This window comes from Acartia tonsa, chromosome 10 (genome assembly GCF_053477335.1).
Source record: "Acartia tonsa isolate MP-2025a chromosome 10, ASM5347733v1, whole genome shotgun sequence".
Taxonomy (NCBI): domain Eukaryota; kingdom Metazoa; phylum Arthropoda; class Copepoda; order Calanoida; family Acartiidae; genus Acartia; species Acartia tonsa.
Genome location: NC_137269.1, coordinates 31,142,234 through 31,167,557, shown reverse-complemented (window position 1 = coordinate 31,167,557; position 25,324 = coordinate 31,142,234). Strand labels below are relative to the sequence as shown.

General features: G+C 34.3%; 4 protein-coding genes across 11 annotated transcripts in view; all 4 read right to left on the bottom strand.

Annotated features, from left to right (window-relative positions):
* The window catches only part of LOC145329875 (ATP-dependent DNA helicase Q1-like), a 37,659-nt gene extending 29,081 nt beyond the window's left edge, over positions 1 to 8,578 (bottom strand). For all 4 annotated transcript variants that reach the window (XR_013883156.1, XR_013883157.1, XR_013883158.1 and 1 more), the window contains exons 1-9: positions 8,514 to 8,578; positions 7,987 to 8,020; positions 6,785 to 6,862; positions 6,112 to 6,199; positions 3,954 to 3,990; positions 3,302 to 3,359; positions 2,850 to 2,887; positions 2,437 to 2,546; positions 1,941 to 2,023 (exon numbers count right to left, since the gene is read on the bottom strand). Coding sequence is in view for 1 of the 4 variants with exons in the window: in XM_080174322.1 (XP_080030448.1) it covers positions 1,941 to 2,023; positions 2,437 to 2,546; positions 2,850 to 2,887; positions 3,302 to 3,359; positions 3,954 to 3,990; positions 6,112 to 6,199; positions 6,785 to 6,862; positions 7,987 to 8,020; positions 8,514 to 8,553 (566 nt within the window). In the remaining 3 variants the exon portion in view is untranslated. The remainder of the gene's footprint in view (positions 1 to 1,940; positions 2,024 to 2,436; positions 2,547 to 2,849; positions 2,888 to 3,301; positions 3,360 to 3,953; positions 3,991 to 6,111; positions 6,200 to 6,784; positions 6,863 to 7,986; positions 8,021 to 8,513) is intronic.
* Positions 8,579 to 8,599: 21 nt separating this feature from the next.
* On the bottom strand, positions 8,600 to 14,686 carry Spase22-23 (Signal peptidase complex subunit Spase22-23). Of its 5 annotated transcripts, none has more exons than XR_013883160.1 (7): positions 14,555 to 14,686; positions 12,869 to 12,973; positions 12,192 to 12,284; positions 11,571 to 11,641; positions 11,202 to 11,300; positions 9,736 to 10,017; positions 8,600 to 9,014 (listed from the first exon to the last, which is right to left on the bottom strand). XR_013883160.1 is itself a non-coding variant. In XM_080174332.1 (6 exons), the coding sequence occupies exons 1-6, from the start codon at positions 14,660 to 14,662 to the stop codon at positions 9,951 to 9,953; spliced, it is 543 nt and encodes a 180-aa protein (XP_080030458.1). In that variant the 5' UTR covers positions 14,663 to 14,686; the 3' UTR covers positions 8,600 to 9,950. The 5 variants fall into 5 exon arrangements, 1 of the variants encoding a protein (XP_080030458.1); XR_013883159.1 differs by having other exon boundaries at positions 8,600 to 9,169; positions 9,762 to 10,017; XR_013883161.1 differs by having other exon boundaries at positions 9,762 to 10,017.
* Positions 14,687 to 15,287: 601 nt separating this feature from the next.
* Positions 15,288 to 24,590, bottom strand: Dhps (Deoxyhypusine synthase). Its single transcript, XM_080174328.1, has 12 exons — positions 24,435 to 24,590; positions 24,183 to 24,289; positions 23,912 to 23,986; positions 23,119 to 23,245; positions 20,230 to 20,297; positions 19,767 to 19,830; positions 19,263 to 19,348; positions 18,844 to 18,915; positions 18,575 to 18,641; positions 17,902 to 18,044; positions 15,883 to 15,966; positions 15,288 to 15,657 (listed from the first exon to the last, which is right to left on the bottom strand). Exons 1-12 carry the CDS (start codon positions 24,588 to 24,590, stop codon positions 15,555 to 15,557), a joined length of 1,152 nt encoding a protein of 383 aa, XP_080030454.1. The 3' UTR covers positions 15,288 to 15,554.
* Positions 24,544 to 25,324, bottom strand: part of RpL4 (ribosomal protein L4) — a 234,087-nt gene continuing 233,306 nt past the window's right edge. The window contains exon 11 of the mRNA XM_080174325.1: positions 24,544 to 24,892. Coding sequence (XP_080030451.1) covers positions 24,663 to 24,892 — 230 coding nt within the window. The 3' untranslated portion in view covers positions 24,544 to 24,662. The remainder of the gene's footprint in view (positions 24,893 to 25,324) is intronic.

Genomic DNA, 25,324 nt, shown 5'->3' with positions numbered 1-25,324 from the left:
TTGGACAGCAGCCTACCATATATAAGGAAAATGAGGTATAACATTTCTTTTAAATCAAAATTGTAGCTGTAGTATTGGAATTTATAGCTCATCTTTTAAATTTTCAAAGAAGATAAACAATAAAATGTTTTTTTTTGTGAACTTTTGCAGTTGGACACATGATAAAAACTAATAACATTGTACCTAGTCGTCCTTGGACTTGCCATTTTAAAAAATTAAGTTGATAATTGTTTGAAAATTAAATTTCAACATGAAGACATAAACAGCCTGACACATATATAGCAGATGCACAAACAAAAAAAAGTTTCTATTAGTCTCAAATAAATAGGTACTAAAGAAATGATATGTCATTACCTTTTGAAAGAAATTCTTAACTTTATTGAAAAACTTTCTCATTCAATAAAATTAAACTACATACAAAAGAAATTTTAGTGAAAATCCTTGAGTTTATTTTTGCAAAGTTTCTTAATATTTCAATTGTCCACCTGTCCGTACTTTATCCGACCGTCTGTAATTTCGTCCATATATTTCTGATTCCTGAATAGCAACTGCCGTTTAAACTAGAATTTAGCTAAACAATTAGAATCTATTCTAAAACTCATTATATAAGTCTGTTAATATCTCAAAAGGAAATTTAATCTGTTAGTATGATTATTTGGAAATATTCTTATTACCATTGAGCATCTAATCAATATGAAAGTTTGTTTTGATGTTTCTAAATGTTTTCTTTATATCTTTATGGCCATCCAAATTTGTAAATAATTTCATCCTTGTTTTATGTAGAATTAATTTGTTAAATCTCTATTCTAAATTGACATCCGTCTAAGAAGACAATTGAAAATCAAATTAATTTCTTGTAATTTTACTCAGAAACGAATGTTTCTACCCAGTAAACTTTTCTGGAATTCCCCCCCCCCCCCCCCCCTCCCTTAACAGGGATAACATAGGATAATTTTTAAAATAATATACAAGGGGGGGGGGCTAAGGTAGAGGAAAGATAGTTACAACACCATTATAGCCTGGACTGGATATTGCAAAGGCCAAGACGTCAACATCATGCCCAGTCCATACAGGACTACCTTAAACACAACTCTCAATAAAACAGATTTAGGGGGGGGGGGAGGGGTGTGCATTCCACTGTTTACTTGGAGGATTATTTCCAAGCGGACCTTTATTTAAACAATGATACTTTTTAGAGAATTTTGCATGTTTAGAGTTTCAAAGAATCTAACTAATAGGGCAGAAAAAAAGCACCATCCAAAAAAAATGTTTGGATTATTTTAAATACCTAATATCATTAGATCAAACTCTAAGTGAAGCCAAATTTCTAGTGATAATTTTATCAATACCTACTGATACCTATTTTGTTGTGTAAATAATATTCAATATGTTAATAGTTGTTAAAAGGTGTTTGAATGTAATAAATGCAATTGTCCTTTCCAATAATGATAATAACCCTTACATCAAGGAATATTAGTTGCAAAATATAGTACATATTATCAAACACTTTTATTAAGTCAAAAGTACATAAATATTAAATATGAAATAATTTGATCGATTAAGATGAAATATAATTCCTTTTCTATCAAAGGGCAGTAAAAAATATAAAACTAATAGTCAAAAAAAACCTTGTTCAGCTAGAAGTTATGCCTTTTTATGGCCCAACGAATGTATTAATATGGTTTTAGGAAAAACGCAGGATTGACAAACGTCGGAGTAGAAACTTAACCTAACCTAACCCATTTTAAACCATCTTAAAGTAGGTTTTTAAATGTCTAACCCCTGCGGGGGGCTGATTTGTATATTCATGTCTTAACCTAACCTAACTATATAGACATGCTTAATCAACTTAATATTCTGGACACTCCTGGATTTGTCCATTCCGACGTTTGTCACTCCTGCTTTTGTCCTGGAACCAATAAAATAAAATGAGTAGATACCTTGCAGACATTTCTTTGAACACTCTTGCCTTCTCCTCCTTTTCTGTAGAACTATTCAACATCGCACAATTCACACCAACTTTCTAAAATTATAGGAAGTACAGAAAAGGACATTTGAGCAGAGTGCAAAGAATATAATAGACCCGAACCCACTAAGTACAATAACCTTATCTTTCATCTAAAAAAATACAACTTGGTAAGTAATAGATTTTAAAATAATAATAACTTAATTAATATTTAATGCGTTTAGATAAATTTTATTATCATATTTTTTGTTTGGAATTCAATTTCAAGACAAATGAAAATGTTTTCCAATCGCCCATTTGATTAAGGAGTTACTCCCCATATCTTTTTAAAATTACCTATTTAAATAGTGGTAAAAGAGGGAAATGGAGAGTGAGAGAGAGTTGGAGAAGGTAAAAGGTATAAAATAAAATATTTTCAAAGACTCTAATTAAAGAGAAGCTGCACTTCTAATAAAAAAATTTAAAGAAACCTGGAGGGCAAAAATTTGATCCTCCATGAGTGAGATGAGGGGTGTGACCACGAGGGTCAGGCCAGGTGAGATGACCGCTGGCAGCTGGTAGGTCAAACTTTTACCACCACCTGTTATAAAAGATTCTTTCATTATGATTAAGCATGACAATACAAACTTTTAAAAATAAATTTGAGAAGGGATAAGAAAATGGACGATAAATATCTCCTCTCCCCTCAAAAACAATTATGATAAAAAATGATTGAAAGAAAGGTTTTCCTTATTCCATCCTATCTGAAATCTTAAGCTAAACAATGGCAGGCCAAGTTTATAAAGTTTGGGATTTATTTTTAGTTTTGTAGGTACAGATTAAGAGTGTACTGGGAATTTAATGTGACACAAATAAAGCGTAGCTTCGCTACAAGATATTTTACCTGTCGGCATGATCAAAATCACGTCATGGCCACTCATACTAAAACAATGAAAAGTGATAGTTGCACTTTGTTCGTCCATGTAACGATTTATAGTAATAGGAGTAATCTTTTACGTTTTTTAGAAATTTAATTATTTTTGGATGTGATAAATTTTTACCAAGCCATGCAATATTTTATATTATTGTAAAAGTTACCATTTCCATTTTTGTCATAAAATCATGTTAAATTGGTAAGTATTTAACAGGGCAAAAGTCCCTAAAGTTGTGAAGCCAACAAATAAAAAAACGTTATTACAAAACTTTGGGGTCTTAAATAATAAACAGCCCACTGTCCCCCCTCTCTCTCTCTCTGGGATGATTGGTGATTTGTTGTGTTATAAGCTTCTAATTATCTTACCCTATATACAAAATGAAACATGTTATTTAAAATAACGATTATGAGAGAAGGCATACCTGGCATTTATTACTGCTAACTGGTCCTTCCTGTAGCTGGACAGTCCAAATACTCCAACTAAAAACAAGGACAATTATGCCCAATAGTTAGTGACAAAATTGGGAGAAATTGTAAGCTCATGATAAGAACAAAACTTATACACTATACAGAGAAAGAAAGGGATACAACAAAGATTAAATAATTTAGAGAGAAGAGTTTAATTTCTTTTATATTCAGTAGGAAGAACCAGAATAGAGTGTACAATTACAGAAATTACAGACACTTACAGAGTATCTTCGATACATTAGATAAAATCAATATCTCAAAACAGCATGGCTTAAAATATTTTTTATGTGGTTTAGAATTTAGAAACCGGTTATATTTAGTTGAATTTCAATTATTTCTGGCACGTTATTAAGGATTGTTTTAATACTCAAGAGTATTGAATTGGCTCAACGAATTTGGTTGGGCTTTTCATGGTAACCCTTCATTAGAACCAAAAACATGGTTTTAAACGAAGATTATTACAGAACATCCAATTCCCCCTAAAACAGCAAATATTACTTATTGATGACTTTGAAAAATACTACAACTAGTGGATTATTTTTACTTTCTATGGACGTACAGACAAGACACTTGTAGAGTAGCTGTGATATTTAAAATAAATGTTACCCAGGGCAGCATCAAGACGGTCAGACCAGTCGAAATCCTTAACAAAAACAAGGATGTTATCATAAACAATTTCAAACTAAATTTTTATGGTAGAAAGAATGTCCAAGATGTGGGTGGGGCGGAAAGAAGAAAATGATGAAGATCCCCACTAATGATAAAAATATCTTCTTTAGTTTGGATATATTGGTTAAGAATTTTGGACACTACTAGTTTGGAACCAACCAATAACAATTCAATAGAAATACCCAAAGTTTTTGTGTCATAAAATGCTTTGCATGGACTCGAACCATCTACCCCAAGAACTTTTAGCAAGCGAAATTAAATTTAAAGCTGAAGCTCTTAAGAAAACAAAATGTAGAACATTCATGAATTGAACAAAGAAATTAAAAAAACTTTTCTATTATTCTATTTGATGACTAAAAATGTGAAAGAAAAAGTGAAAAATTAAAAAAAAGTTGTTTATTGGCAGCACAGCTGCTCTATGAAACCATGACATGTGTTCGTCTTTCCGTACGTCCATTCACCATTACTGTAACCTTAATGGACCAATTTTAAATATTTAAAAATAAAAAAATAAAAATTAAATAACCATGTAATATACATAAGGGGGGGAGGGGGGGGGGCGAAAGTGACACTTTTTGAAACCAAAACTAAAAGTCAAAGGAACTCAACTAAACAGGTCTGACATTTTGCATGGCAGTTGCTTTATAGGGGTACAAATGGAACTGTGAAGAAACGGCGTCGCAACCGCCGAAAACCGCCGAGAAAAGGCAAAAAATATTTCGGCGGAAAACGGCGGTTGCGCCGCCGTTTCTTCACAGTTCCATATTTATTGATAATTAAGATATATAAGTTTTCTGAAATTATAAAGTTAGTTGGAGATTTGAAATCTGCATCAAATTCTGAGGATTTTTTAAAAAATTCGTTTTTTGTATAATTCTTTATCTAAAAGCGGAAATGCAATATAAGTTAATTAATTTTGGCATCTGTGATTGGTGAATTTAAAAAATCTGCGCTCTGATTGCATGGCGTACATCATTCAACCAATTAGAGCACAGGTAGTTTAAAATTCACCTATCCTATTGGTCAAAATTAATTAACTTAAAATGCATTTCCGCTTTTAGATAAAGAATAATGCAAAAAACGAATTTTATAAAAATCCTTAAAATTTGATGCAGATTTTAAATCTCCCCCTAACATTAAAATTCCGGAAAACTTATATATCTTGTTGATAATACCTCTAAATCAGCTGTAACCAACAACTGAACTGATTCGAAAAAAAAACAGCTGAAATCTTTCAATATTTTTCACTGAACTAATTCAATTGTTGGTTATTATACAATGCAATTTTAAGATATTTTTTTCATCTTAAATATAGTTAGGTATTGTGTTATTACTGAACAAAATATTTTTCATGACAATTCATCACAAAAACAAGAGTTTAGATGTCAAAAAAAAATCTACCATGTATTGTATAGTGTATGTCTAGCTGGTACATTATTAAAATTCTTTAATATGGAATTAATTGAAAGCAAAGACGGTTTCATCCAACAATGGTGAAGCTAAAGTTATACCACTCTACATTATATGTTATGTCTGCAAAGTGACATTAATACTACTTATGGGGAATGCCTTGTCTCAAGAACAGACGGTTACAGATAGGACTTCTAGACAAAGGTCGTGCGTTCAAAGGTTAGTTGGTTGTCTGTAAGGTGTTAACATTTGTCTATTAAGTTTTTAGAAGGCGAAAATGTTTAACAAATTGGTGACTGCTTTTGTGAGTATTAAAGGAGAAGCTTCGCTACGGAAGAAACTAAAATTTATTTCTTATTAAAAAAAATGAAATTCAATAAATAATTGGGACTAAGGATAATGAGATACATTCACAAAAATAAATTAAACATACTAAAGTACGTTTGTATGTTCTGTAAGATCTCGAAAACCGCTCAGCATATCAATCATTAATTAAATGGTTTCTACCTTAAGGGAGGTGGCGGAGTTCTAACTCCACAATGAATATGGCCCTTTGTAAAAAAAACTAATTTCTTCCACTTGTCCACATGTCCAGAGGCAACCTGTAGGCCTGCAGCACTTGAACCTGGAGGCAAAATCCAAAAAAAAATCCAAATATGATTGTCCTAACACTTCATATTCTTACCTTTCTCTCCCAATTCTGCTGTTTAATTTTCCTCGTCTGTTCATCCTGTAGTTTTTCCGTCAGTTCTGTCCGCTTTCTTTCCAGCAACCTTAAACAGAAACAAGGACAATCATATCTTTACGTAGCACAGCTACAGTAAGATTACAATAGCCGTAGCACAATGGTATAAAACTTAGTTACGGTGATGAGAGTTCGAGTTCAAGGCTTCACGTGTTTACTTGAAGTCGCAAGGCATTCACGCAACTTCCCCTGGATCGTGTAAGCAGACTGGATATAAATGCGTGGATATTGGTAGAGATTCTCATATACCCTAATAAAATATTTCTCCCAGCTAGCTAATATAACGATACCCCCATCTGACTTTACCCCATACCCTCCCATGTAGGAACGCACTAGCTAATATCTAAGAGTATTGCTGTATTAGCAAACTAGATTGACTTGAAAAATTCCCGATAAAATATTCACGTATCTTATATCCAATGTAAGAAGGGATGTTATTAATAATTTTTTACATAATGAGGAGCTTTAATGAAATAGTGAGTCATATCATTTATTTGCTTGAGGTTGCCCTATTATCAATACAAAAGTGTCTCAACCTTCTCCATGAAGACTTAGGACCAAACCCTATGAAACTATGACTAATCAAGCAAAATAAAAATAAGATAAAAATTACCTCTTTTTTCCCTCCAATATTTTAATTTGTCGGCTAACATCTTTGATTTGGCCCTCAACAACTTTCAGAGATTTTTCTGGAAAGAGGTTTACAGATGTGGTTCTTGGACGTGAAATCGATCTTCCCCCAATTCATATAAGTGAGTTCATTTCTATCTTTGTTAGCCGTTTTGGTAATCATAAATATAAAGGGTAGATGAATTATTCAAATTCCGTAGTATTAGAGAAAATAGTATAGTGCCGCAAGTAATCGAGGTTCGACTATGGACTACATTGCATCATAATATAGATGTTAAAAAAGGTACCTAATGTTGCAATGTTTTGGGAGTTACAGTTGTTAGTGATTAGGGGTAATGCCTTGGTCCTTAAACAGACGCAACGATACCATGTACACTGAGCTACTGTGGTGATTGTGCGAGTTCAAATATCCAAAGGTTGACTCGACTTTCTCATTCGCAATAATAATCACGCAACTTACTCCTGGTTGTGTAAAAAGGGGATTATTAGATAAGTTTGTTACTCAATAGTAAGGTACATAATATCAGTACTGTCCATATCCCTTGCTTCTCTGCGTAGAGCATTATTTATACGTTGACTTTATTTGGGACATCTCCCATACTCAGTGAGGTAAATAGTGAGTACGTAGCTCTCATGAGATAGCGTGTTAAGTCATAATGTTCTTGAACGTTGAACTTGAGTTAGCCCAAGTGAATATACAAAAGTGTCTCAGCTTTATGCAAGTCCAAGCTCTATAAAACTAAGGCAAATCAATTAATCAATCAATCAAACAGTTGTTTCATGTGATTAAATCTAATGAGCAATTTCCATAAAATTCTTAGGTGTGTTAGTCCATCCATTATTAGATCTTACTAGACACTCAACACCCAGCTTTACCAGAGCTGGATCTTTACAAGTGTAGCCGTTGCCGTTGTCGCTGCCAGAGGTACATCCACTAACCTGATAGCGATATTTAAATCTAATTGGCTACGCGAGGCCACGGCTATATGCAATCTTTAAATCACAACCATTTTTTGAGTTTTAAGTAAAAATATAAAATAAAATAATAATACGTAAACACTTCAAACATTTAAAAATCCATGCAGCACTGACAGTGGCGACGGCTACGACTATGGCCACGCAACGGCTACACATTTAAAGATACAGCTCAGAAAATTCGGCAATATCAGGACCATTATCTTTCCTATGTCAACATCTTCACTCCTGTCTTCATCGTCTATAAAGGTGTCAAACATAGAATTATTCAAATTGGGGGAGGAGTTCAGATTGTTTACCATCATCATACATTTTTAAAGACTAGTAGCATGTTACCACATGAATAAGACAATTATTTGATATACATACTTGATGATTATCAACAAAATTACCCTTTCTTAAGATTCAAATTAATAATTAATAAGTTCGACTATACTGGTTTAAGCAATCATCAAGTAAGATTTGCCAGAAGTTTAAAAGGCAACAAATAAAAGAACGTATTTCTGAAACTTTGGTTTGAAATTTACACTATTGCCATTATCGAGATCTTTGGATTTAAAAATGCTTAGTATTATGCTATACGAATTTCTTTAAAATCTAAACACAGGTGTGTATATTTTGCATGAGATCCCCTGCTAATGGGGGGGGGGGGGGGATAAAAAATATGTCTGATTATCGTGTGCAGATTATACACCCCTGTCTTAACATCAAACAATTAGAATCTAAGTTTGTCCCTAATATTTCCATTTCATCTTCGAATATCTCAATATCCGACATAATCTATATCTGAAATTATTGATAATAAATAAAACTTAAGAACTTCTATTTTCAGAAAATTTATTTATAAAAATTGAAATATTACAATTGATTTTACTATGAATAAAACACCACACATATAACAAAACTGTTACCAAGATAGAATGGGTTAAGTTCGCTTGCAGTGGGGTAAAATGGAAACCCCGAGCAAACATACCCAAGACATTTAAAGAGGCGCGTTTATAGAATTTATTTAGCTAGAAAGGTGGAGGGGACATAAAAAGTGGCAAGAGAATGTGTAAATACCTACAACTTTAAGGTGAATAAGAAAAAAATAACAGAAATAAAGAGGAAGGTTTTTTAAAATGCACCTTAATAATTTTTCAATACAATAATGAAAAAATCACAGTGTAGACCTTAAATATAAAATAGAATAAAAATAAATAATACAAAATTGATTTATTATAAATTAAATAGGTATCCTAACATAAAATTTTGAAATAACGAAGCTACTCTACGATAACGTCTGCACCTGCGTCCGACATTTACTAAAATATAACTTAAACTTCGCTACATATGGACCAAATTCAAGTTGTATTTTCCTTAAAATTAGAAAAAAAAAACTAAAAAGAATATTCTATTTTACGTAGATAAATGCAATTTTCAACAATGAACAAGAAACGCAATAACATAATATAACAAATTAGGAAGAGTTGGATAAAAGTAAAAATCTTGTAATCGATAAATAAAATAAAAGTTTTGTTGAATTAAAATTTAAAAAAAGGATGAGACGATATAGTACTTTGTTATATGTAAAATTCTGCCTGAGGCAAAGAAAAATTAATAGGAAATAAGAATTGTATTTTAATGTAAGCAATATTTTTATTTATTCCCAGTCCACAAATTACAAGAATGTTTCATAAAACCCTCATCCATTAAAGCACTAAACACATAAAAATTGCCTACAACCTTTAAGAAAATACGTACACATTTCTTTTTTTTTTTATAAAAATTCATTTATATTTTGTTTTATATTGGAAGAAAAACAAAAAAAACGAGCGTCACTAAAAAAACAATAGCTGCCCATAACAACATCATTTTAAAAGCACGCAATACGCAAAACAAATACTTTAACCATTTTCCAATAAAAACATGATAAAATGCGTTATCTTTATTTCATACCTACAAAAAAGATTTTAGTACCGATATGAAAATCAACAAATATCTACCCATTTTTTATTAATATATTCCCATGTACTTAATTTTTTTGAATGTTATTTTTTAAATATAAATATCATTGATCTTTGATGTCTTAAGATGTGATATTAATTCTTTGTTTATCGTTCAGAAGAATGTTTAATTTGTAGACTATCCGCAGGTGTTATCATTAAATCTCAGGTTTTCCGCCAGTTAAGAGTTTACATAACCCTGGAGGTTGTGTAAGATTCTGGGAAGGAGAAGGAATGCTTTCCATGGGAGGTAATTCTAAATTAAATTCAAGTAAGTTTAGGTGTATTTAATGTTCTTCAGGGAACAATGTACAATAAATTAATGTATATACTCAATTATAGTACTAGCAGCTGCGTCCTTAGTAGGGTTGGGCCGGATATCTAGCCAAAGCCAACGTTCGATATCCGGCAATTTACCGGATATCTGGCCGGATAACCGGATATCCGGCGACAAAAATCAGCCGGATATCATGTAACCGGATAGTTTTAATATCCGGACGGATATTGAAAATGATTGGATATCTGACCGGATATCCGGCCCAACCCTAGTCCTTAGCATCTAATGACTTTATGGAACGAGTGCAGATAACTGGCCTATACGTATCTCAGTGTCATTTGTCCAGGAAAGGTCTTTAACTAAATTTGGGGAAGGTATTCCCCACCATTCAAAGAGAAATTGCCCCTGGAAATCCTCCCTTCCCCCCACCATTTTTGTTTAACATAAATTGAAAGTAGGAAATGTCCCTAGACGTCTATTGTGGCAAAGCATATAGCAATAAAAGTAAGTGTAGTGTTTTCTTTATCATACAGTGTGTTTTTTTTTATGAGCACTTTTTTGAAAGCAATTTTACCCCACTTATAGTTATCAGAATTTAATGATTAATGGCTTATTTTCTTCGTTTTTTAAGGGAAATTATGAAACAACAAAAAAAATTACAGTTTTTGTTGAAAAAGTACAGTAACGTTGAAAATTAAAAACTTAGGTGTCAACATACAAAAATGGTTTTAGCGCATTTTTCTTTAAAAAATGGATTTTCTGTAGTCGACTTTGGGGGGCCAGTACTCCCTCCCTGGTTGAGATATGACCTTCAAACTTTGATATGTTCTAGTACATGTCCCTAATAGTATCTGTATACATTTTTAGCTCTATATCTCAACTTTGAAGTGTTTAGCAGCCATTCTTGCAAAAGGTTGATTATTTGAGCATAAGAAAAATGCGCTAAAACCATTTTTAGATGTTGACACCTAAGTTTTTAATTTTCAACTTTACTGTACTTTTTCAACAAAAACTGTAATTTTTTTTGTTGTTTCATAATTTCCCTTAAAAACGAAGAAAATAAGCCATTAATCATTAAATTCTGATAACTATAAGTGGGGTAAAATTGCTTTCAAAAAAGTGCTCATAAAAAAAACACACTGTATTTAATACATCTAAATTACCTAGGAAGATTGCCAGCATTTGGAATGATATTCCAAGACAGGGTCATAGTCACGTTCTTGTGGCCCAACAGACCGTTTCCATCGTCCCAGAAGTAGTACCTGGATAAAACAAGGACGATTATTGTCAGATGCACCAAATCTTCCCATTAAAATGACTAAAATGCAACATTATAGGATTTAGGTAATCAAATAAAAAATAAGTAAAGTATTAGAATCCAAGTACAAACCTATGTATGGAAGTTAGTTCGATGCGAATTTTGTATCAAAATAAATCCGCGAAAATTTCACATTCGCGTTGCGCTGATGTACCGCAAATTTGTTTGCAAATCTCCAATATAACACAAGTTGCATTTTTGCCTAGGTACTTACTTGGTGTTCATGCTCCTGTAGTCCAAAAGAGCATTTTCCCCGCGGAGAATGATCTTGTCCCACAGAACAACCTGAAAATTTATTCAAAGTGAAATAAGGTTTAAGGCAGCTTATACCAACAAAAAAAAAATTAATTGAAGAAAAAAATCAAGAAACCCGGGGGTGTATATTCTGCAAATTTGACCCTGCTGATGGGGGGAAGGGGGAAAGATAAAAATATGTGCTTGGGGGGGGGATCAAATATAAAAATTAGGCGAACTGAACGCATTTTTTCCATTAATCTCCACGCTAGTTGGTTATACCTTACTTATGGGTTGGTTTATAGTAAGACTTAAATTTTTAACTTTCAGCAAGGCACTGGTCAAATTATACTCTTTCACAAACAGTACCTTGTTTAACAATGACCCAAACCCCCACCCCTATTTTGTAAATAAATTGATAGCAAGGGGCAAGAGAAAGCCATGATAACCTAACCTACAATTAAGTAAAATTTAAACAAACGAAAAACTACTTTACAACCCGTCATTCCAATTTTGAATATTGTAAATCACTTTCGAAATAAGGGGGGGGGGGGGGTTCCAGTCCTCTGCTCATCAAGCACTTGAAGGCAATAGTAGGTACCTGATTTAACTTATTATTAGGCGTTTCATATTCAGCTGTCAGATACAAAAACAACTGTTTCACGTTCCAGTTAAACAAAGGGTTCAAATCAGCCTGCAATAAAAAAAAAATAGGATTAGTTTGTGAAATATACACCAATTAAATCCAACTGATAACCTATCTTTCATGTAAAAGTGTTGAAATCACACAACGGAATATAAGATAAGTTATATTATCGAATGAGAGAAAGACCATTCGACGTTATTTAAACTCATCTTTACTAAATACAGACTACTAAATGCTAAATAGCCGAAATAAAATTCTGTTTACAACATAACTCCCAAGACAATCCGCTGTTATTCAAATCAGACCATACGCGGAACGATACATGATGCTTTAATTTCCATATATAAATATTAAGGTTTTTAAGTTCTTGCTAACAACTGAACTGATTGGATAAGCACTCCAACGCTTCAAATACCTCCGGAGACCTTTTAAATTATCTTTTTTTTTAACTTTTAAGTTTAAATCTTTTGATGGTTTTATCAATACAACATTGCAAATAACCATCTCCATAAATTAAGGATATTAGCAATGCGAAACATTTTTCACAAATTAAAATTCTGAATAAATCAGAGTACGAAATGGATTTAAAAAATATGGTATTGCAATAACCAAAGGGGGGGGGACAAACGTACCTGGAGATCGAATGTGAGAAAGCCTAGGTCATTTTTTTCTTTGCCAGCGGCGTAATCTGGAACATTCTTCACAACAACTTTCACAGTGTCAATGTTGGCATTCACCTTAATAACAAGGACAATTAAGTTCTAAAGTAGCTTTGAGGTAATATCACTTGGGATGGAGAAATGTAAGTGTTTGACACATGAAAAAAAATCTTAGTATATCATGGGATGGGACATTGGGCTTTTTATTACACTATAACCTAAGTAAGTTTAATAATATTTACTTTTTTGCTGGTTCAACAACTTTAGGGTTGGTGGTTTTTTGAGTGACCAAACGTTTCAACCATTAATTGTAATCTAGAGAAGGGGTAATTTGTGTATTATCATTCGGGTGTAAATCAATTTATCCCCCCTTTAAGATCCCTGATATAAACGCTGAACGAACAAGTATTGGGAAGATCCGTTATATAAAAATTTCGTACATTAAAAAAGAACTTTTAGAATATTAACATTAGTTGCATGAATTAATGCAAACCACTCAACAAATATGTTTCGAAATACGATTGAAAGTCTTAAACATTTCAGAAATTAAATTCCCAGTAAATACTTACTAAATAAAGCTTTTACGTTGCATATTTCATCAAAATTTACAATAATTTTTACGCTTATAAAAAAAGTAAACAAGTAATAATCCTTAATAAAAATGTCAATATAGATTCATCATTTAAATATTAAACATGAATGATGAATTTGTACCTTTTAAGTTACTTCATTAAAAACACGACCAAAAACGTAGAAAATCTTAAAATTACAAAAAACTTTAGTTAATTTGAACTCTGTATTGAGCTGCTGAAAAGTTTTAACAATGATACCAGTTTTACAGGGTTTCGGATCCGCATTGATTTTATGCGGATCCGGATCCTCAAAATTTGGTCAGTGCGGATCCGGATCCGGATCCTACTGGATCCGGATCCGGATCTTTGACAATAAAAATAAAATCACCAAATTTTTCAAAAAAATTTATTCTTCAATTCGAAGTCAAAAATACTTTTAATTTTCAAGTCTGAACCTAAACCTTAAAGATTGGCTCTCATCAAGAGAATGTCTGAGATTTTATATAAATTTAGGTAGATTTTTCCATTTTTTCCGCATTTTTTGGAGTCTAAGGATCCGGATCCGGATCCGCATTTTTTTTGCGGATCCGGATCCGGATCCTTGGACTCAAAATATGCGGATCCTTGCGGATCCGGATCCGAAACCCTGCCAGTTTATAACCAACAAACCACGGACGAACTCTTTCAATAAGTCGGATTCGTAACAAGATTTAAAGGGGGGAGGCGAAAGTGACACATTTTGAAACCAAAACTAAAAGTAAACAAAGGAACTCAACTAAAAAAAGAGTTACAGGTCTGAGATTTTGCATGGCAGTTGCTTTATAGGGGTAAAATATGGAACTGCGAAGAAACGGCGGCGCAACCGCCAAAAACCGCCGTTTCCCGCCGAATTTTTTTTTGCCTTTTCTCGGCGGTTGCGACGCCGTTTCTTTACAGTTCCATATTGTACCCCTAAAAAGCAACTGCCATGCAAAATGTCAGACCTGTAACTCTTTTTTTTAGTTGAGTTCCTTTAACTTTTAGTTTTGGTTTCAAAAAGTGTCACTTTCGCCCCCTCCCTTAGATTACTCGTTTAACAAATACAAACCTGGTATTCATTGAAAAATGTAGATACGAAGCACAGGAAGGTTAAGCTCGCTAGAACGGACATTGTATATGCCACTAAGGCATTGGCCCTAGTCAATACACTATGCATTTTATTTTAATATCTATTAGTCTGAAAATATAGATTAATAAATTCTAAATAAACCAAATATCTGTTGAATTTTTATCACAACTCTTTATCCATTATCCTCGAGATCATATCTAACTAAGGTAAGAAATAAATCCAAATTCCATTATCTTATCATGAATAAAAAAAAACTCAGTACATACGAGTTTCTTTTGCAATGCAACATCTCAAATGTGCAAAATCTATCGAGAAAAAATACCAACAATAAAACTCGCGCTTGTAAAGAATCCTTCGAAATTTCATTTTTAGATTATTTTAAATTATGGATATCGAAATATCTAAACACAAATTCTTTTTGGTTAAGTCAAGAGACAATACAACTTCAATTATATATTTGCTAGAGTATTTATCAAAATATAATTAACCTTTAAAACTAATAAATCTCTCCCCTTCGGCACCTCAGGGCTAAAACAAACTTGTTTTAATCCTATAATTGTACATTTTAATAGATTAGCGGAAAGCTAATTGTAATACGTATTGTAAATAACTGTTAATGATTTCAAGCCATTTTACTTTTAAATTTAATCTTAGCAAAGCCTCCGCCTATTGATATCTCCCTTCCAACACTTACATAAACAAAACACATGAATTCATATAAGGTTTCTTTATTACATAACAGGTACATACAAATAAATATAATATCTATAATAAAGTTGAAAACAGATATCCGCGGAAAAAAGAAAAGCTTCAAAGGTAGCGTTGAAGTGGCAACTTTGAAACTAATAAAAATAATTGGATCTATTTTTCCTTGAAGAAGTGCCTCAAATTAAAAACTTTCTTCATGAAGAAATTCAGTGCTGCGAAGGATAACATGTGCGATAAGGTTTGTTCCACCAAAGAGGTATTAACTCGCATGCTACTTATCAAGCTTGTGATAGTCCCTGGCAAAAGTTTCTGCAACCAACAAGGGGAATATTAAAGAGGTCTCTCCATACACTTTCACAGGGGAAGCGTCTTTCCTAAAAATTAAAAGTATATCAGTCAAATTAAACTTAAGTAATACATGTAACAAGTAGAAATAAGTGGTTTTAAGTTGTGTAAAGCGAAGGACCACGCTAACAGCTCCATTGTGATTCTATTACAGTTAACTAGAGGGAAAGGAAAAAGAGTGGTATAGGGGTAAGAAATTATAAATATTGGAAAAAATACACCCCTGGATTAATCATACAACTTAGTATTCTTACCTAATTTTCCCCCAGCTAATAGCTTCATCAGGCCTAGCTCCACTATCAGAACCATCAAATTCACTGCTTGTGTTCACAAACAAACTAAAAGATAATTCAATAAGGATTTTATCATAAATTAAATATTCTGGATATTGTCGGTTTCGTGTCAACACCTCTATAGGGACGTTTAGGCGTATTTTCACAGTAGCTTTTCTCCTATTTCTAGCCACTGCGGGGCAATCATTAAACTTTACCTACGTATCAAAAGCTACTGTGAAAATACGATGAAACGCACCTTAAGAGGCGAGGTTACGAAAACAGAAAATATTCAACAATGCTAAAAATTTAGGGGTGTATATTCTGCAAATTTGACCCTGCTCAGGGGGAAGGGGGATAAAATTACTTAACAATTTGTGGTTGGGGGAAAAATAAGAAGCCCTGAAAAAATTTTCCCCTTCCTTGCTGGAAAAAACTAGGGTTAAAAAAATTGCAGTAGGGGTAAAACATCTTGTGCAGAATATACACCCCTGAAATTTCTAGATTGATAAAAATTGTTAGTTTAGAACCCAAGGAGAAAGGTTACACAAACCAAAATCAAAGCAAGGTTCAAATCTAAATAATCTAGCATTCCCATCTGCCAACCTTATCTATCGTGTCTAGATTAGTTGGAAACGTTAAAGAATGCACAATTGCATTAAGTTTCTCGGTTACAGGGGGGTAGCTATTCTAAAAAACATTTCTACAAAAACCTTCTAAAGTATCTTGTGGTATATTTTGTTGTTAGACTATGATATGAGGGGTGGGAAAGAAGGGGAGGAAAAGGGGGATGGGGGTTGTGGGGAAATTTTCCTTTAGAGTTGTTTTTCAGAATATCATTACCTTATCCCTACTCGGATATAAAAAGCAGTTGTTAGTTAAGAACCAAAGGAAAAATATCATAAAAACAAATCCCTACATTGATTTTTACTCAATAATCTAGCACTCCCCTCTTCCAATCATATCTATCGTATTTAGATTAGTTAGATTCGTAAAAGAGTGCTTAATTCACATATTGCAATGCTCTCAGATCCGGAAATAAAAAACAGAAGAATATTTAAAATATTGCCGTCTTAAAAAGCAATAATAATTTCATTTAGAGATCACCGATTTAAAGTTTCTCAAATATAGAAACTTTCAGGCAATTGTTAATTAAGAACCAAAGGAAAATATCATAAAAACAAATCCCTACAAAGATTTTTAACTACATAATCTAGCACTCCCATCTGCCAATCATATCTATGGTATTTAAATTAGTTGGAAACGTTAAAGAATGCCTAATTCACATATTTCAATGCTCTCATATAGGAAATAAAAAACATAATATTTAAAATATTGCCGTCTTAAAAAGCAATATTAATTTCATTTAGAAATCACCGATTTAAAGTTTCTCAACTATAAAAACTTTCAGGCAATTGTTAGTTAAGAACCAAAGGAAAAGATAATAAAAACAAATCCTTACAAAGATTTTTAACCACATAATCTAGCACTCCCATCTGCCAATCTAAACTATTGTAAATAGCATAATTGGAAACGTTAAAGAATGCTTAATAAATGAAGGCCACAAAACGTAACCATAACATTATACTATGAAAACACGAAGTAAAATCTTATAGAAACCTCTATTTAAACGCATTAATAGTGTTGTGAAGAAGGATAAGGAAAGATTATAAAATCAAAATCCTTGAACGATTCTTTACTATATTATCTAGCACTCCAATCTGCCAATCTAATCTGTAGCATTTTAATTGGATTCACTGAGTGCGAAGTAAAACACGAAGTAAACTCTTATAGAAACCCCTATTTAAACTCGTTAATAGTTGTAGTGAAGAAGGATAAGGAAAGATTATAAAAATCAAAATCCTTGAACGATTCTTTACTATATTATCTAGCACTCCAATCTGCCAATCTAATCTGTAGTATTTTGATTGGATTCACTGAGTGCTGCATATCATATTTTAGCAGACGCGTGAAACTTCCAACAAAATTTTAAAAACCTACCTAAAATCAGCGCCATTCCTCATTAGATTAGCGTTACAAATATGATGTTTTATCAGTCCTCCGCCCAAAATGATCATCCCAGTGTTGACGCTCCGCATAGCCAATCGGTTAATGTGCCTCAAGTCCTCCAATATGTCCACTATCTAAATCATAAGAGTATAGAAATAAAAACCAGGATCATTAATCTAGGGTTTGGTTAGGAGTCATATTTGCTATAACTATAAACTATAGTTATGGGAATCTTTTATTTTTTCCCGTCACGATATTTCACAATGTGATCGAAAAATAACTATCCCACAGGGGTGTATATTTTGAAAATTTGACCCTGCTGAGGGGGAGTGGGGTTATAAATAAAAAAAAATATGAGTTTTGGGGGGAATGTAAAAATTAAGAAAACTGCAATAAAAAAAATTTAAAAAAATTTGCAGCAGGGAAAAATATGAATACTGTGCAGAATATAAACCCCTGCTATCCCAATTAGTCAAATAAAAATTTAAACAAAAAGCTATGATTCTTGTCATGATGAATAATAACCTTTACTCTTAATTGTTAAGAAAAAGAAAATAATCAGCGTACACATCATTAATACTGTAGGTTCAAGTCCAAAAGTAATAGGATAGACTAAAACAGGTGTATAGAGTAGCAGTACTACAAAATATTTATAAAATCCTACCAATCCTGGACGTTTAAAGGAATGAAAGAACAGCATATCTCCCAAGCTACCATCAGTCAGGGCAGGACTGAAAATAATTTTTTTTTATAAAATTATATTATATGTCTGAACAGAAATGCAGCAAGTAAATTTTTCTTCAGTCAGCGGCCATTCATAATTGGTTTAATCAAACTTGTAAGAGAAGCTTTAAAACCATTTAGTAGTGGTTTTATGCTATAGAAAATTAATACTTTTAACTTTAGACAATTATCTAAATCATAAAATCTTACCTAAATACTGGGATATTATTCTTGGCAGTCCAATAATAAATACTTTCTGGATTATCTATCTCCTCGCCCAACCTATAAATTAGGAAGACGACATTACTAAAAGCAATGGATATATTACTTGGATCTTACACCGAATTTCCAGGTTCACTTATAATGTGAGACTCTAGGCGTGATAAATAACGATTCCCCCTTTAAAACATCCTCACCTACTGGATGAACGAGCTGACCAAAAAAACACGTTCAACGTTTGCAACCAAACGAATAACGAAATTTTTCCCCCATCATAATATCTACGTATAATCTAAACACATTCTAAAACCTTTACTAAATCTTTAAAATCTTTAGGTACTAAATACTGTAAGCTACGCAGTGCGCAACTTAGGTTATTATATGTAAAACAAATAAAATTCAAAATGTACCTTTGAATTATTTTACTAGGCGTCCATTTCACACCATTTTTTTCTTGGTCATCTACCATTTTGTCAAGTTTGGGCATCAACCAATCCTAGAAATACAAATTATTCTAGGTTACTGAATATCTTAGAGCTGAAGTAATGTTCGTAAGTCAAGATGCATCGCAAATTCTAGAATAGTTTTGTCGCACAGTAGACAACTTTCAGCAGATTTCTAAATGAAAATTTTAAGATTAAAACCGGTTTTGTTAACTCAGAGATGCCGAATGCACGGGCCAACAGAACTAAACTGGTTTTAATATTATAATTGTACATTTTTTTTCTTATAAATTGTCTTAAACGATGCTTTAAAAAAATTTTTAGTCTGGGTGAGAACCAGTTCTAATCTAGCGGATATAAATCTGTTTCAAAGTCTTACTGAAGAAACTTTAGCTGTCAAAAAACATAGACGACGGTAACTTAAATAAAAATGCGTTTTAAGTGGCTAAGCTCCTGAATTTAATCAATTACCTCGAATTTGACATAATTGTTATTCGGTACCAAAAGATTTCCAATTCTGTTAATACCTTTTTCCCTAAACAGAAATAAACATTTTAAAACTAAGTAGCGAATTTAGTCGAATTTTCCCAGTACTTTTCTCCTATTTGTAGAGCTCTAACCCTGCGGGAATTCGACGAAAACCAGTACTTAGTTTTCTTTCCATGATAAGTAATATTTCTATAGTGTGTTTCACACATTGAACAACAAATCATAACATTTAAACAAAAAAGTTAATAATTTTCAATTTCTTTTTCACATAACTAAGGTGGATTTTTTTCTATGTAATTATTTTTAATAGACAAACTCTTAAAACTAGATTGTTTTAGACATAGATGAAAGGTGCTGAACAATGATCACTTGCCTCGCTCGTGAACTATAGCGTAGCGCCAAATAGACATTCCCTATTAATATAATATCCAAATTATTCTGTTACCTTAATTCCTTGCCAGGAAGCGAAAAGTCTCCGATATACGTTGGGGCCAGACATTTGATCAAATCTTCCTCAAGAAAAATAAAGCTATGTTAAAAACAAATTTTCGACCAATCTTACAATTAGTATACATGTACTGTAAGATACCTAAGCAGTTAAACAAAAATTTTTGTAACTAAACAATTATCCACAGATTACTTTTTTATTGAAAATCTAGAACTCTAAATAATGTATTTTTATTTAGCCCATGTAACCCTCCGCTCTGATCACCTCCCCATTCTCCTCTCCCTCCCTGAAATCACCAGAACCCCCCGCCCTGTTAAAACCTTCCACAACTTCCATAAAGCAGACTGGGACACCTTTACCCTTGAAACCGAAACCCTCTTTGAAGACCTTCCTGACCCTTCCTCCTGCTCCCAAGGTGAAGCCACTTTTCGCCATATCCTTCAAACTGCCTCCAAACACACTGTCCCTGCCGGCTTCATCAAAAACCAAAACCCCTCCCTCCCTCAGTCTGCTAAACCCCTCATCCAGCAAAGAGACTCCTTAAGAGAAACCAACCCCCATGATCCTCAAATCCAAATCCTTAATGACCAAATCTCCTCAATAGTTAACCAACATTCCAACAAAAAATGGCAAGAAACCCTTTCTAAATCCGACCATAGAACAAACCCTTCCAAATTCTGGTCCCTTCTCAAATCCCTTTCCGGCAAAAACAACTCCCCTCCCTCCAACCAACCCATTTCCTTCAACAACAACAAAGTCCACACCTCCCACCTCCACATTGCTGAATCCTTCACCAGTCAATTCACCTCTGTCTCCCGCCACACTTCAAACTCTTTCTCCAGAAAAATCATCCGCAAAATTCGCCGCCGTAACCACCTTAACAGAGACTTCCAACCTTTCACCCCTGCCCTTGTCCTCGAAGCAATTAAAAATTCCTCCAATTCCTCTGCACTTGGCCCTGACAACCTTAACATCCTTCACCTCAAACACCTTGGTCCAAATGGCATTTCCTACCTCACCAAACTTTTCAACCTCTCCATCTCCGCTGCTAACATCCCTGCCATTTGGAAACTATCCAAAATCATTGCCCTCCTCAAACCTGGTAAACCCCCTGACCTCTCCACCTCCTACCGCCCAATCTCCCTCCTCTGTCCTGCTGCAAAAGTCCTTGAACGCCTACTCCTTCCCTACCTAAAACAATCCCTTTCCACCCACCCCTCACAACATGGATTTAAACCCCTCCACTCCACCACCTCCTCCCTCCTCAACCTTTCCACCACCATTGCCAATGGCTTCAACCAAAACCTCCCTCCCAGCCGCACAACTGTTGCCTCCATCGACCTTTCCAAAGCATTTGACTGCATCCCCATCCACCTCCTTCTCCAAAAAATCTCCTCCTCCAACCTTCATCCTAACATCATCAGATGGCTGTCCTGCTACTTGCGTGGCAGGATGGCTTTCTGTTCCTATCAAAACACCAATGCCTCTCCTAAAATCGTCCATACCGGTGTCCCCCAAGGCTCTGTTATCTCCCCTGTCCTCTTCAACTTCTACATAGCAGATGCCCCCCACATTCCCCCTGCCCTCATCTCCTCCTATGCCGACGACCTTAACTCCTTCCACTCCTCTCCTGACATCCCCCAGTCAGTTGAATCCATCAACTCCCACCTCTCCTCAATCGCTGACTGGGCCTCCTCCAACGGCCTCCCCATCGCCCCCAACAAATCCACTGTCACCCTCTTCACTCCCGACCGCAAACACCAATCCAACCTCCATCCTCAAGTCCAAATTAATGGCTCCACCCTTCCCCTTGAGAAAACCCCTAAAATCCTTGAAGTTACCTTTGACACCTTTTTCAATTTCAGTTCCCATGTCTCCACCATTTCCTCAAAAATTTCCTCCCGCCTTAGAATCCTCAAATGTCTGGCTGGCACCAAATGGGGCCACCAGAAGGAGACCCTACTCACTACCTACAACACCCTCCTCCGCCCCATCACCACCTATGCCTGTCCTGTTTGGTTCCCTAACACCTCCAAAAACAACATTGACAAACTCCAAGTCCTCCAAAACCAAGCCCTCCGCATCTGTACTGGTTCCACAAAAAAATCTCCTATCAGCCACCTCCTCCAAGAAACCCAAATCCTACCAGTACGGAACCACCTTTCCCTTTTATGTTCCCAGTACCTGGCCTCCTCCCTCCGTCCCTCCCATCCATCCTTCCACAACGTCACAACCCCCCCTGGCCCTAGATCCAAAAAATCCACCCTTCAATCCATGTTCCTTCCTACCCTACAACCTTTTCTTTCACCCGACAACACCCTCCTTCCTACAAACTACAAATCCACAATCTCCAGACTCCACACCTCTGCTGTTACCCAAGCCATAAATTCCTACCCCCCAAATCCTGTCCTCAACCACGCCCCCCCTGACATCAACCCTTCCGAGACCCAACTTCCCAGGCACTACAGAACCATCCTCTCCCAATTAAGATCCAACTATTGCCCTAAACTCCAAAGTTACCTCCATTCCATCAACGCTTCTCTTACCCCCAACTGCCCATCCTGTCCCGCCAATCCTACCCCAGAAACTGTCCAACATCTCTTTTCCTGCCCAAATAATCCCACAAATCTCACTCCTATGGACCTTTGGCAAAATCCCTCCCATGTAGCTGCCTTCCTCTCCACCCATCCAAGTTTCACTAGTCTTCCTCCCCTCCTCCGCCCACCTCCAGAGCCCCCACCATAAGCCAGCCCCCCCCCCCCACCATCCTTCTGATGACAACCCGGACCGGAAACGGACAAAGAACAGCCAATACAACAACAACAACTGAAAAGATCTCATGATCTTATCATGATTTGTATTGAATAAAATTTAAGATTTTCTCACCTCAACCCCACCAGCCGTAGTAACAATACAATCCACCATGTTATGCTGTGCTAGAAATCTTAACGTCTCTCTCACACCACAAGACGCCATATTGGAGGTATAACCAAGAAAGATTGTACAATTATTCCTAAAAATGGATATTTTATAAATAAGAAAACACTTTTAAAAGCTCAGATTATTATTAATCATATTTTAAGCAAGACATGCAATAATTTGAATAATTTTTGAAGGCAAAGATTATAATCATCAAATATATCTTTTCTCGTATACATTCGAATCCGGTGGATAGGAACCGGTTCTCATCCATACGAAAAAACTATGTCTAGCATCGTATTATATCCAGCTTTCTACGAATATAGAAATGTACAATCATAAGATTAAAACTAGTTTTTTTAGCCGGTGACTTCGTCACCTCGGGGCTAAAAAAACTAGTTTTAATCTTATGATTGTACATTCTATATCCGCGGAAAGCCGTTTATAATACGATGCGAGAAATAACTATTAAAATCTAATTCTCGGAAGTGAATTATAGAGGACACAGAAAATCAATTTTTAGGACATATGTAGCACTTAAAATTTTTAATTAAAAAAAAAGCTTTTTAAAATACTGCTAGAAACCGGAATCAGAATCCGGAATCTGCCTTTTTACTGGACGGATTCTTGTCAGAATCAGAATCCGGTCCAAAAATATGACTAATTGCTATCCACAATTTGTAATTTTTTGTCTTAAAAAAGCTACCGAAATTATTTATTCAACAATTTAGTCCAGAATATAATGAAGAAAAATAAATACCTAACGACAGGAAAGCCATCCCTACAATTTTCAATTTTGTCTTCAGGAATTTCCTCTTTCCTCTTCTCGATCATTCTAAAAAAAATAATATTCATATAGTTAACTAAAGATAATTGCCTATAAATAAGATATTTTAAGTTGGCACATGGGCTAATAAAGTTTTAATTTATGAAAGCTGTTAAGCTAGAGTACAGAAGTGTTTATTTGTTATTGGCGTTTAATAGTGTACCTTAGTACACTAAAAGTTCAAATATTGAAGACAAAATCTTACTTGTTTATTTGTTCAACTGCCAGACCGAAGTTAGTGGCTTGAAAACCAGAATATTTGTAGCTCTCCAATATTTTGTGATGATCTATTCCAGCATTGAAATCATAACCCTTAATAATATTAGTTTGAAAGTTAATTTGAGGCACAATAATAAACCAAATTGGAGAGAAAAAACTCAGAAGTAACCGAAAAATCTTACATAGAGCTCTTATTTTCTTTTTTTAAAAAGATTACTACAGACTTTTTTAAAATTACCTTAACTTTTTCGGCGCCAGCTGGCATTTCGTCACTGGGCACTAAAACCGCATCCGCGGCTATGTCCGGCACCGCAGCCGGTTCCCCACTCATTATGAACTTTAAAGTATCTGAAACACCGTTTATAATCAGTGAAAATGAGAAATAACCAAGCATTAGCGAAAGCCCGTACTTCCAAGCTTTTCGAGCATATTGATGGTTATACAATATACGTGGTATTCATGGGATTTACTTTTTTGCTTTCTTTTCAGCAATTCGGGCAGCTCTCCTCTCTTTGCTTTCAGCAATAAGAGCATCTTTCGCCTGTTTTCTGACCTTCTTTTCAACAGCATAGTAAGGATTAAGCTGCAGCATTGCCTTGATGTTCCTCAGGGCATTAACCTTCCTCTTCTTCTTTTCAGTTCCGTGCTTCTTAGGCTTCAAAACCTTCTGGATTTCTTCAGAGTTAATGATCCTTGCTAAAAAAAAACACAAATATTATATAACTATAATTCATAATTGTCTTTTAAGAGACAACCTAAAAAGATTATCGCTAAACCAACTAAAAGAGAACTATCCATTATCTAGAACAAGTGATTCTAAGCACCTTCCAGCATTGATCCATTTTTTAGTAAATATACTAGTTTTATATTTAATATTTGGTTTATCAACTAAAAAGTTGGGTTTTACCATAGTTTTATATGAAAAAGTTGAGATGTAAATAGTTTTGTGATACATCAAATGCTTTGTTGAGTTCAAAGGACGAAATAAAATAACACGGCAGAAAAGCATTAAATGCTGTAAATTGCAAAAGTACTTTAATACTTTTTACTTTTTGCAATATTTATAGTGTTCATATGTTTATGTATTTTAAGGTTTATCAAGATGATGTCTGCCTAAATATTTGTAGT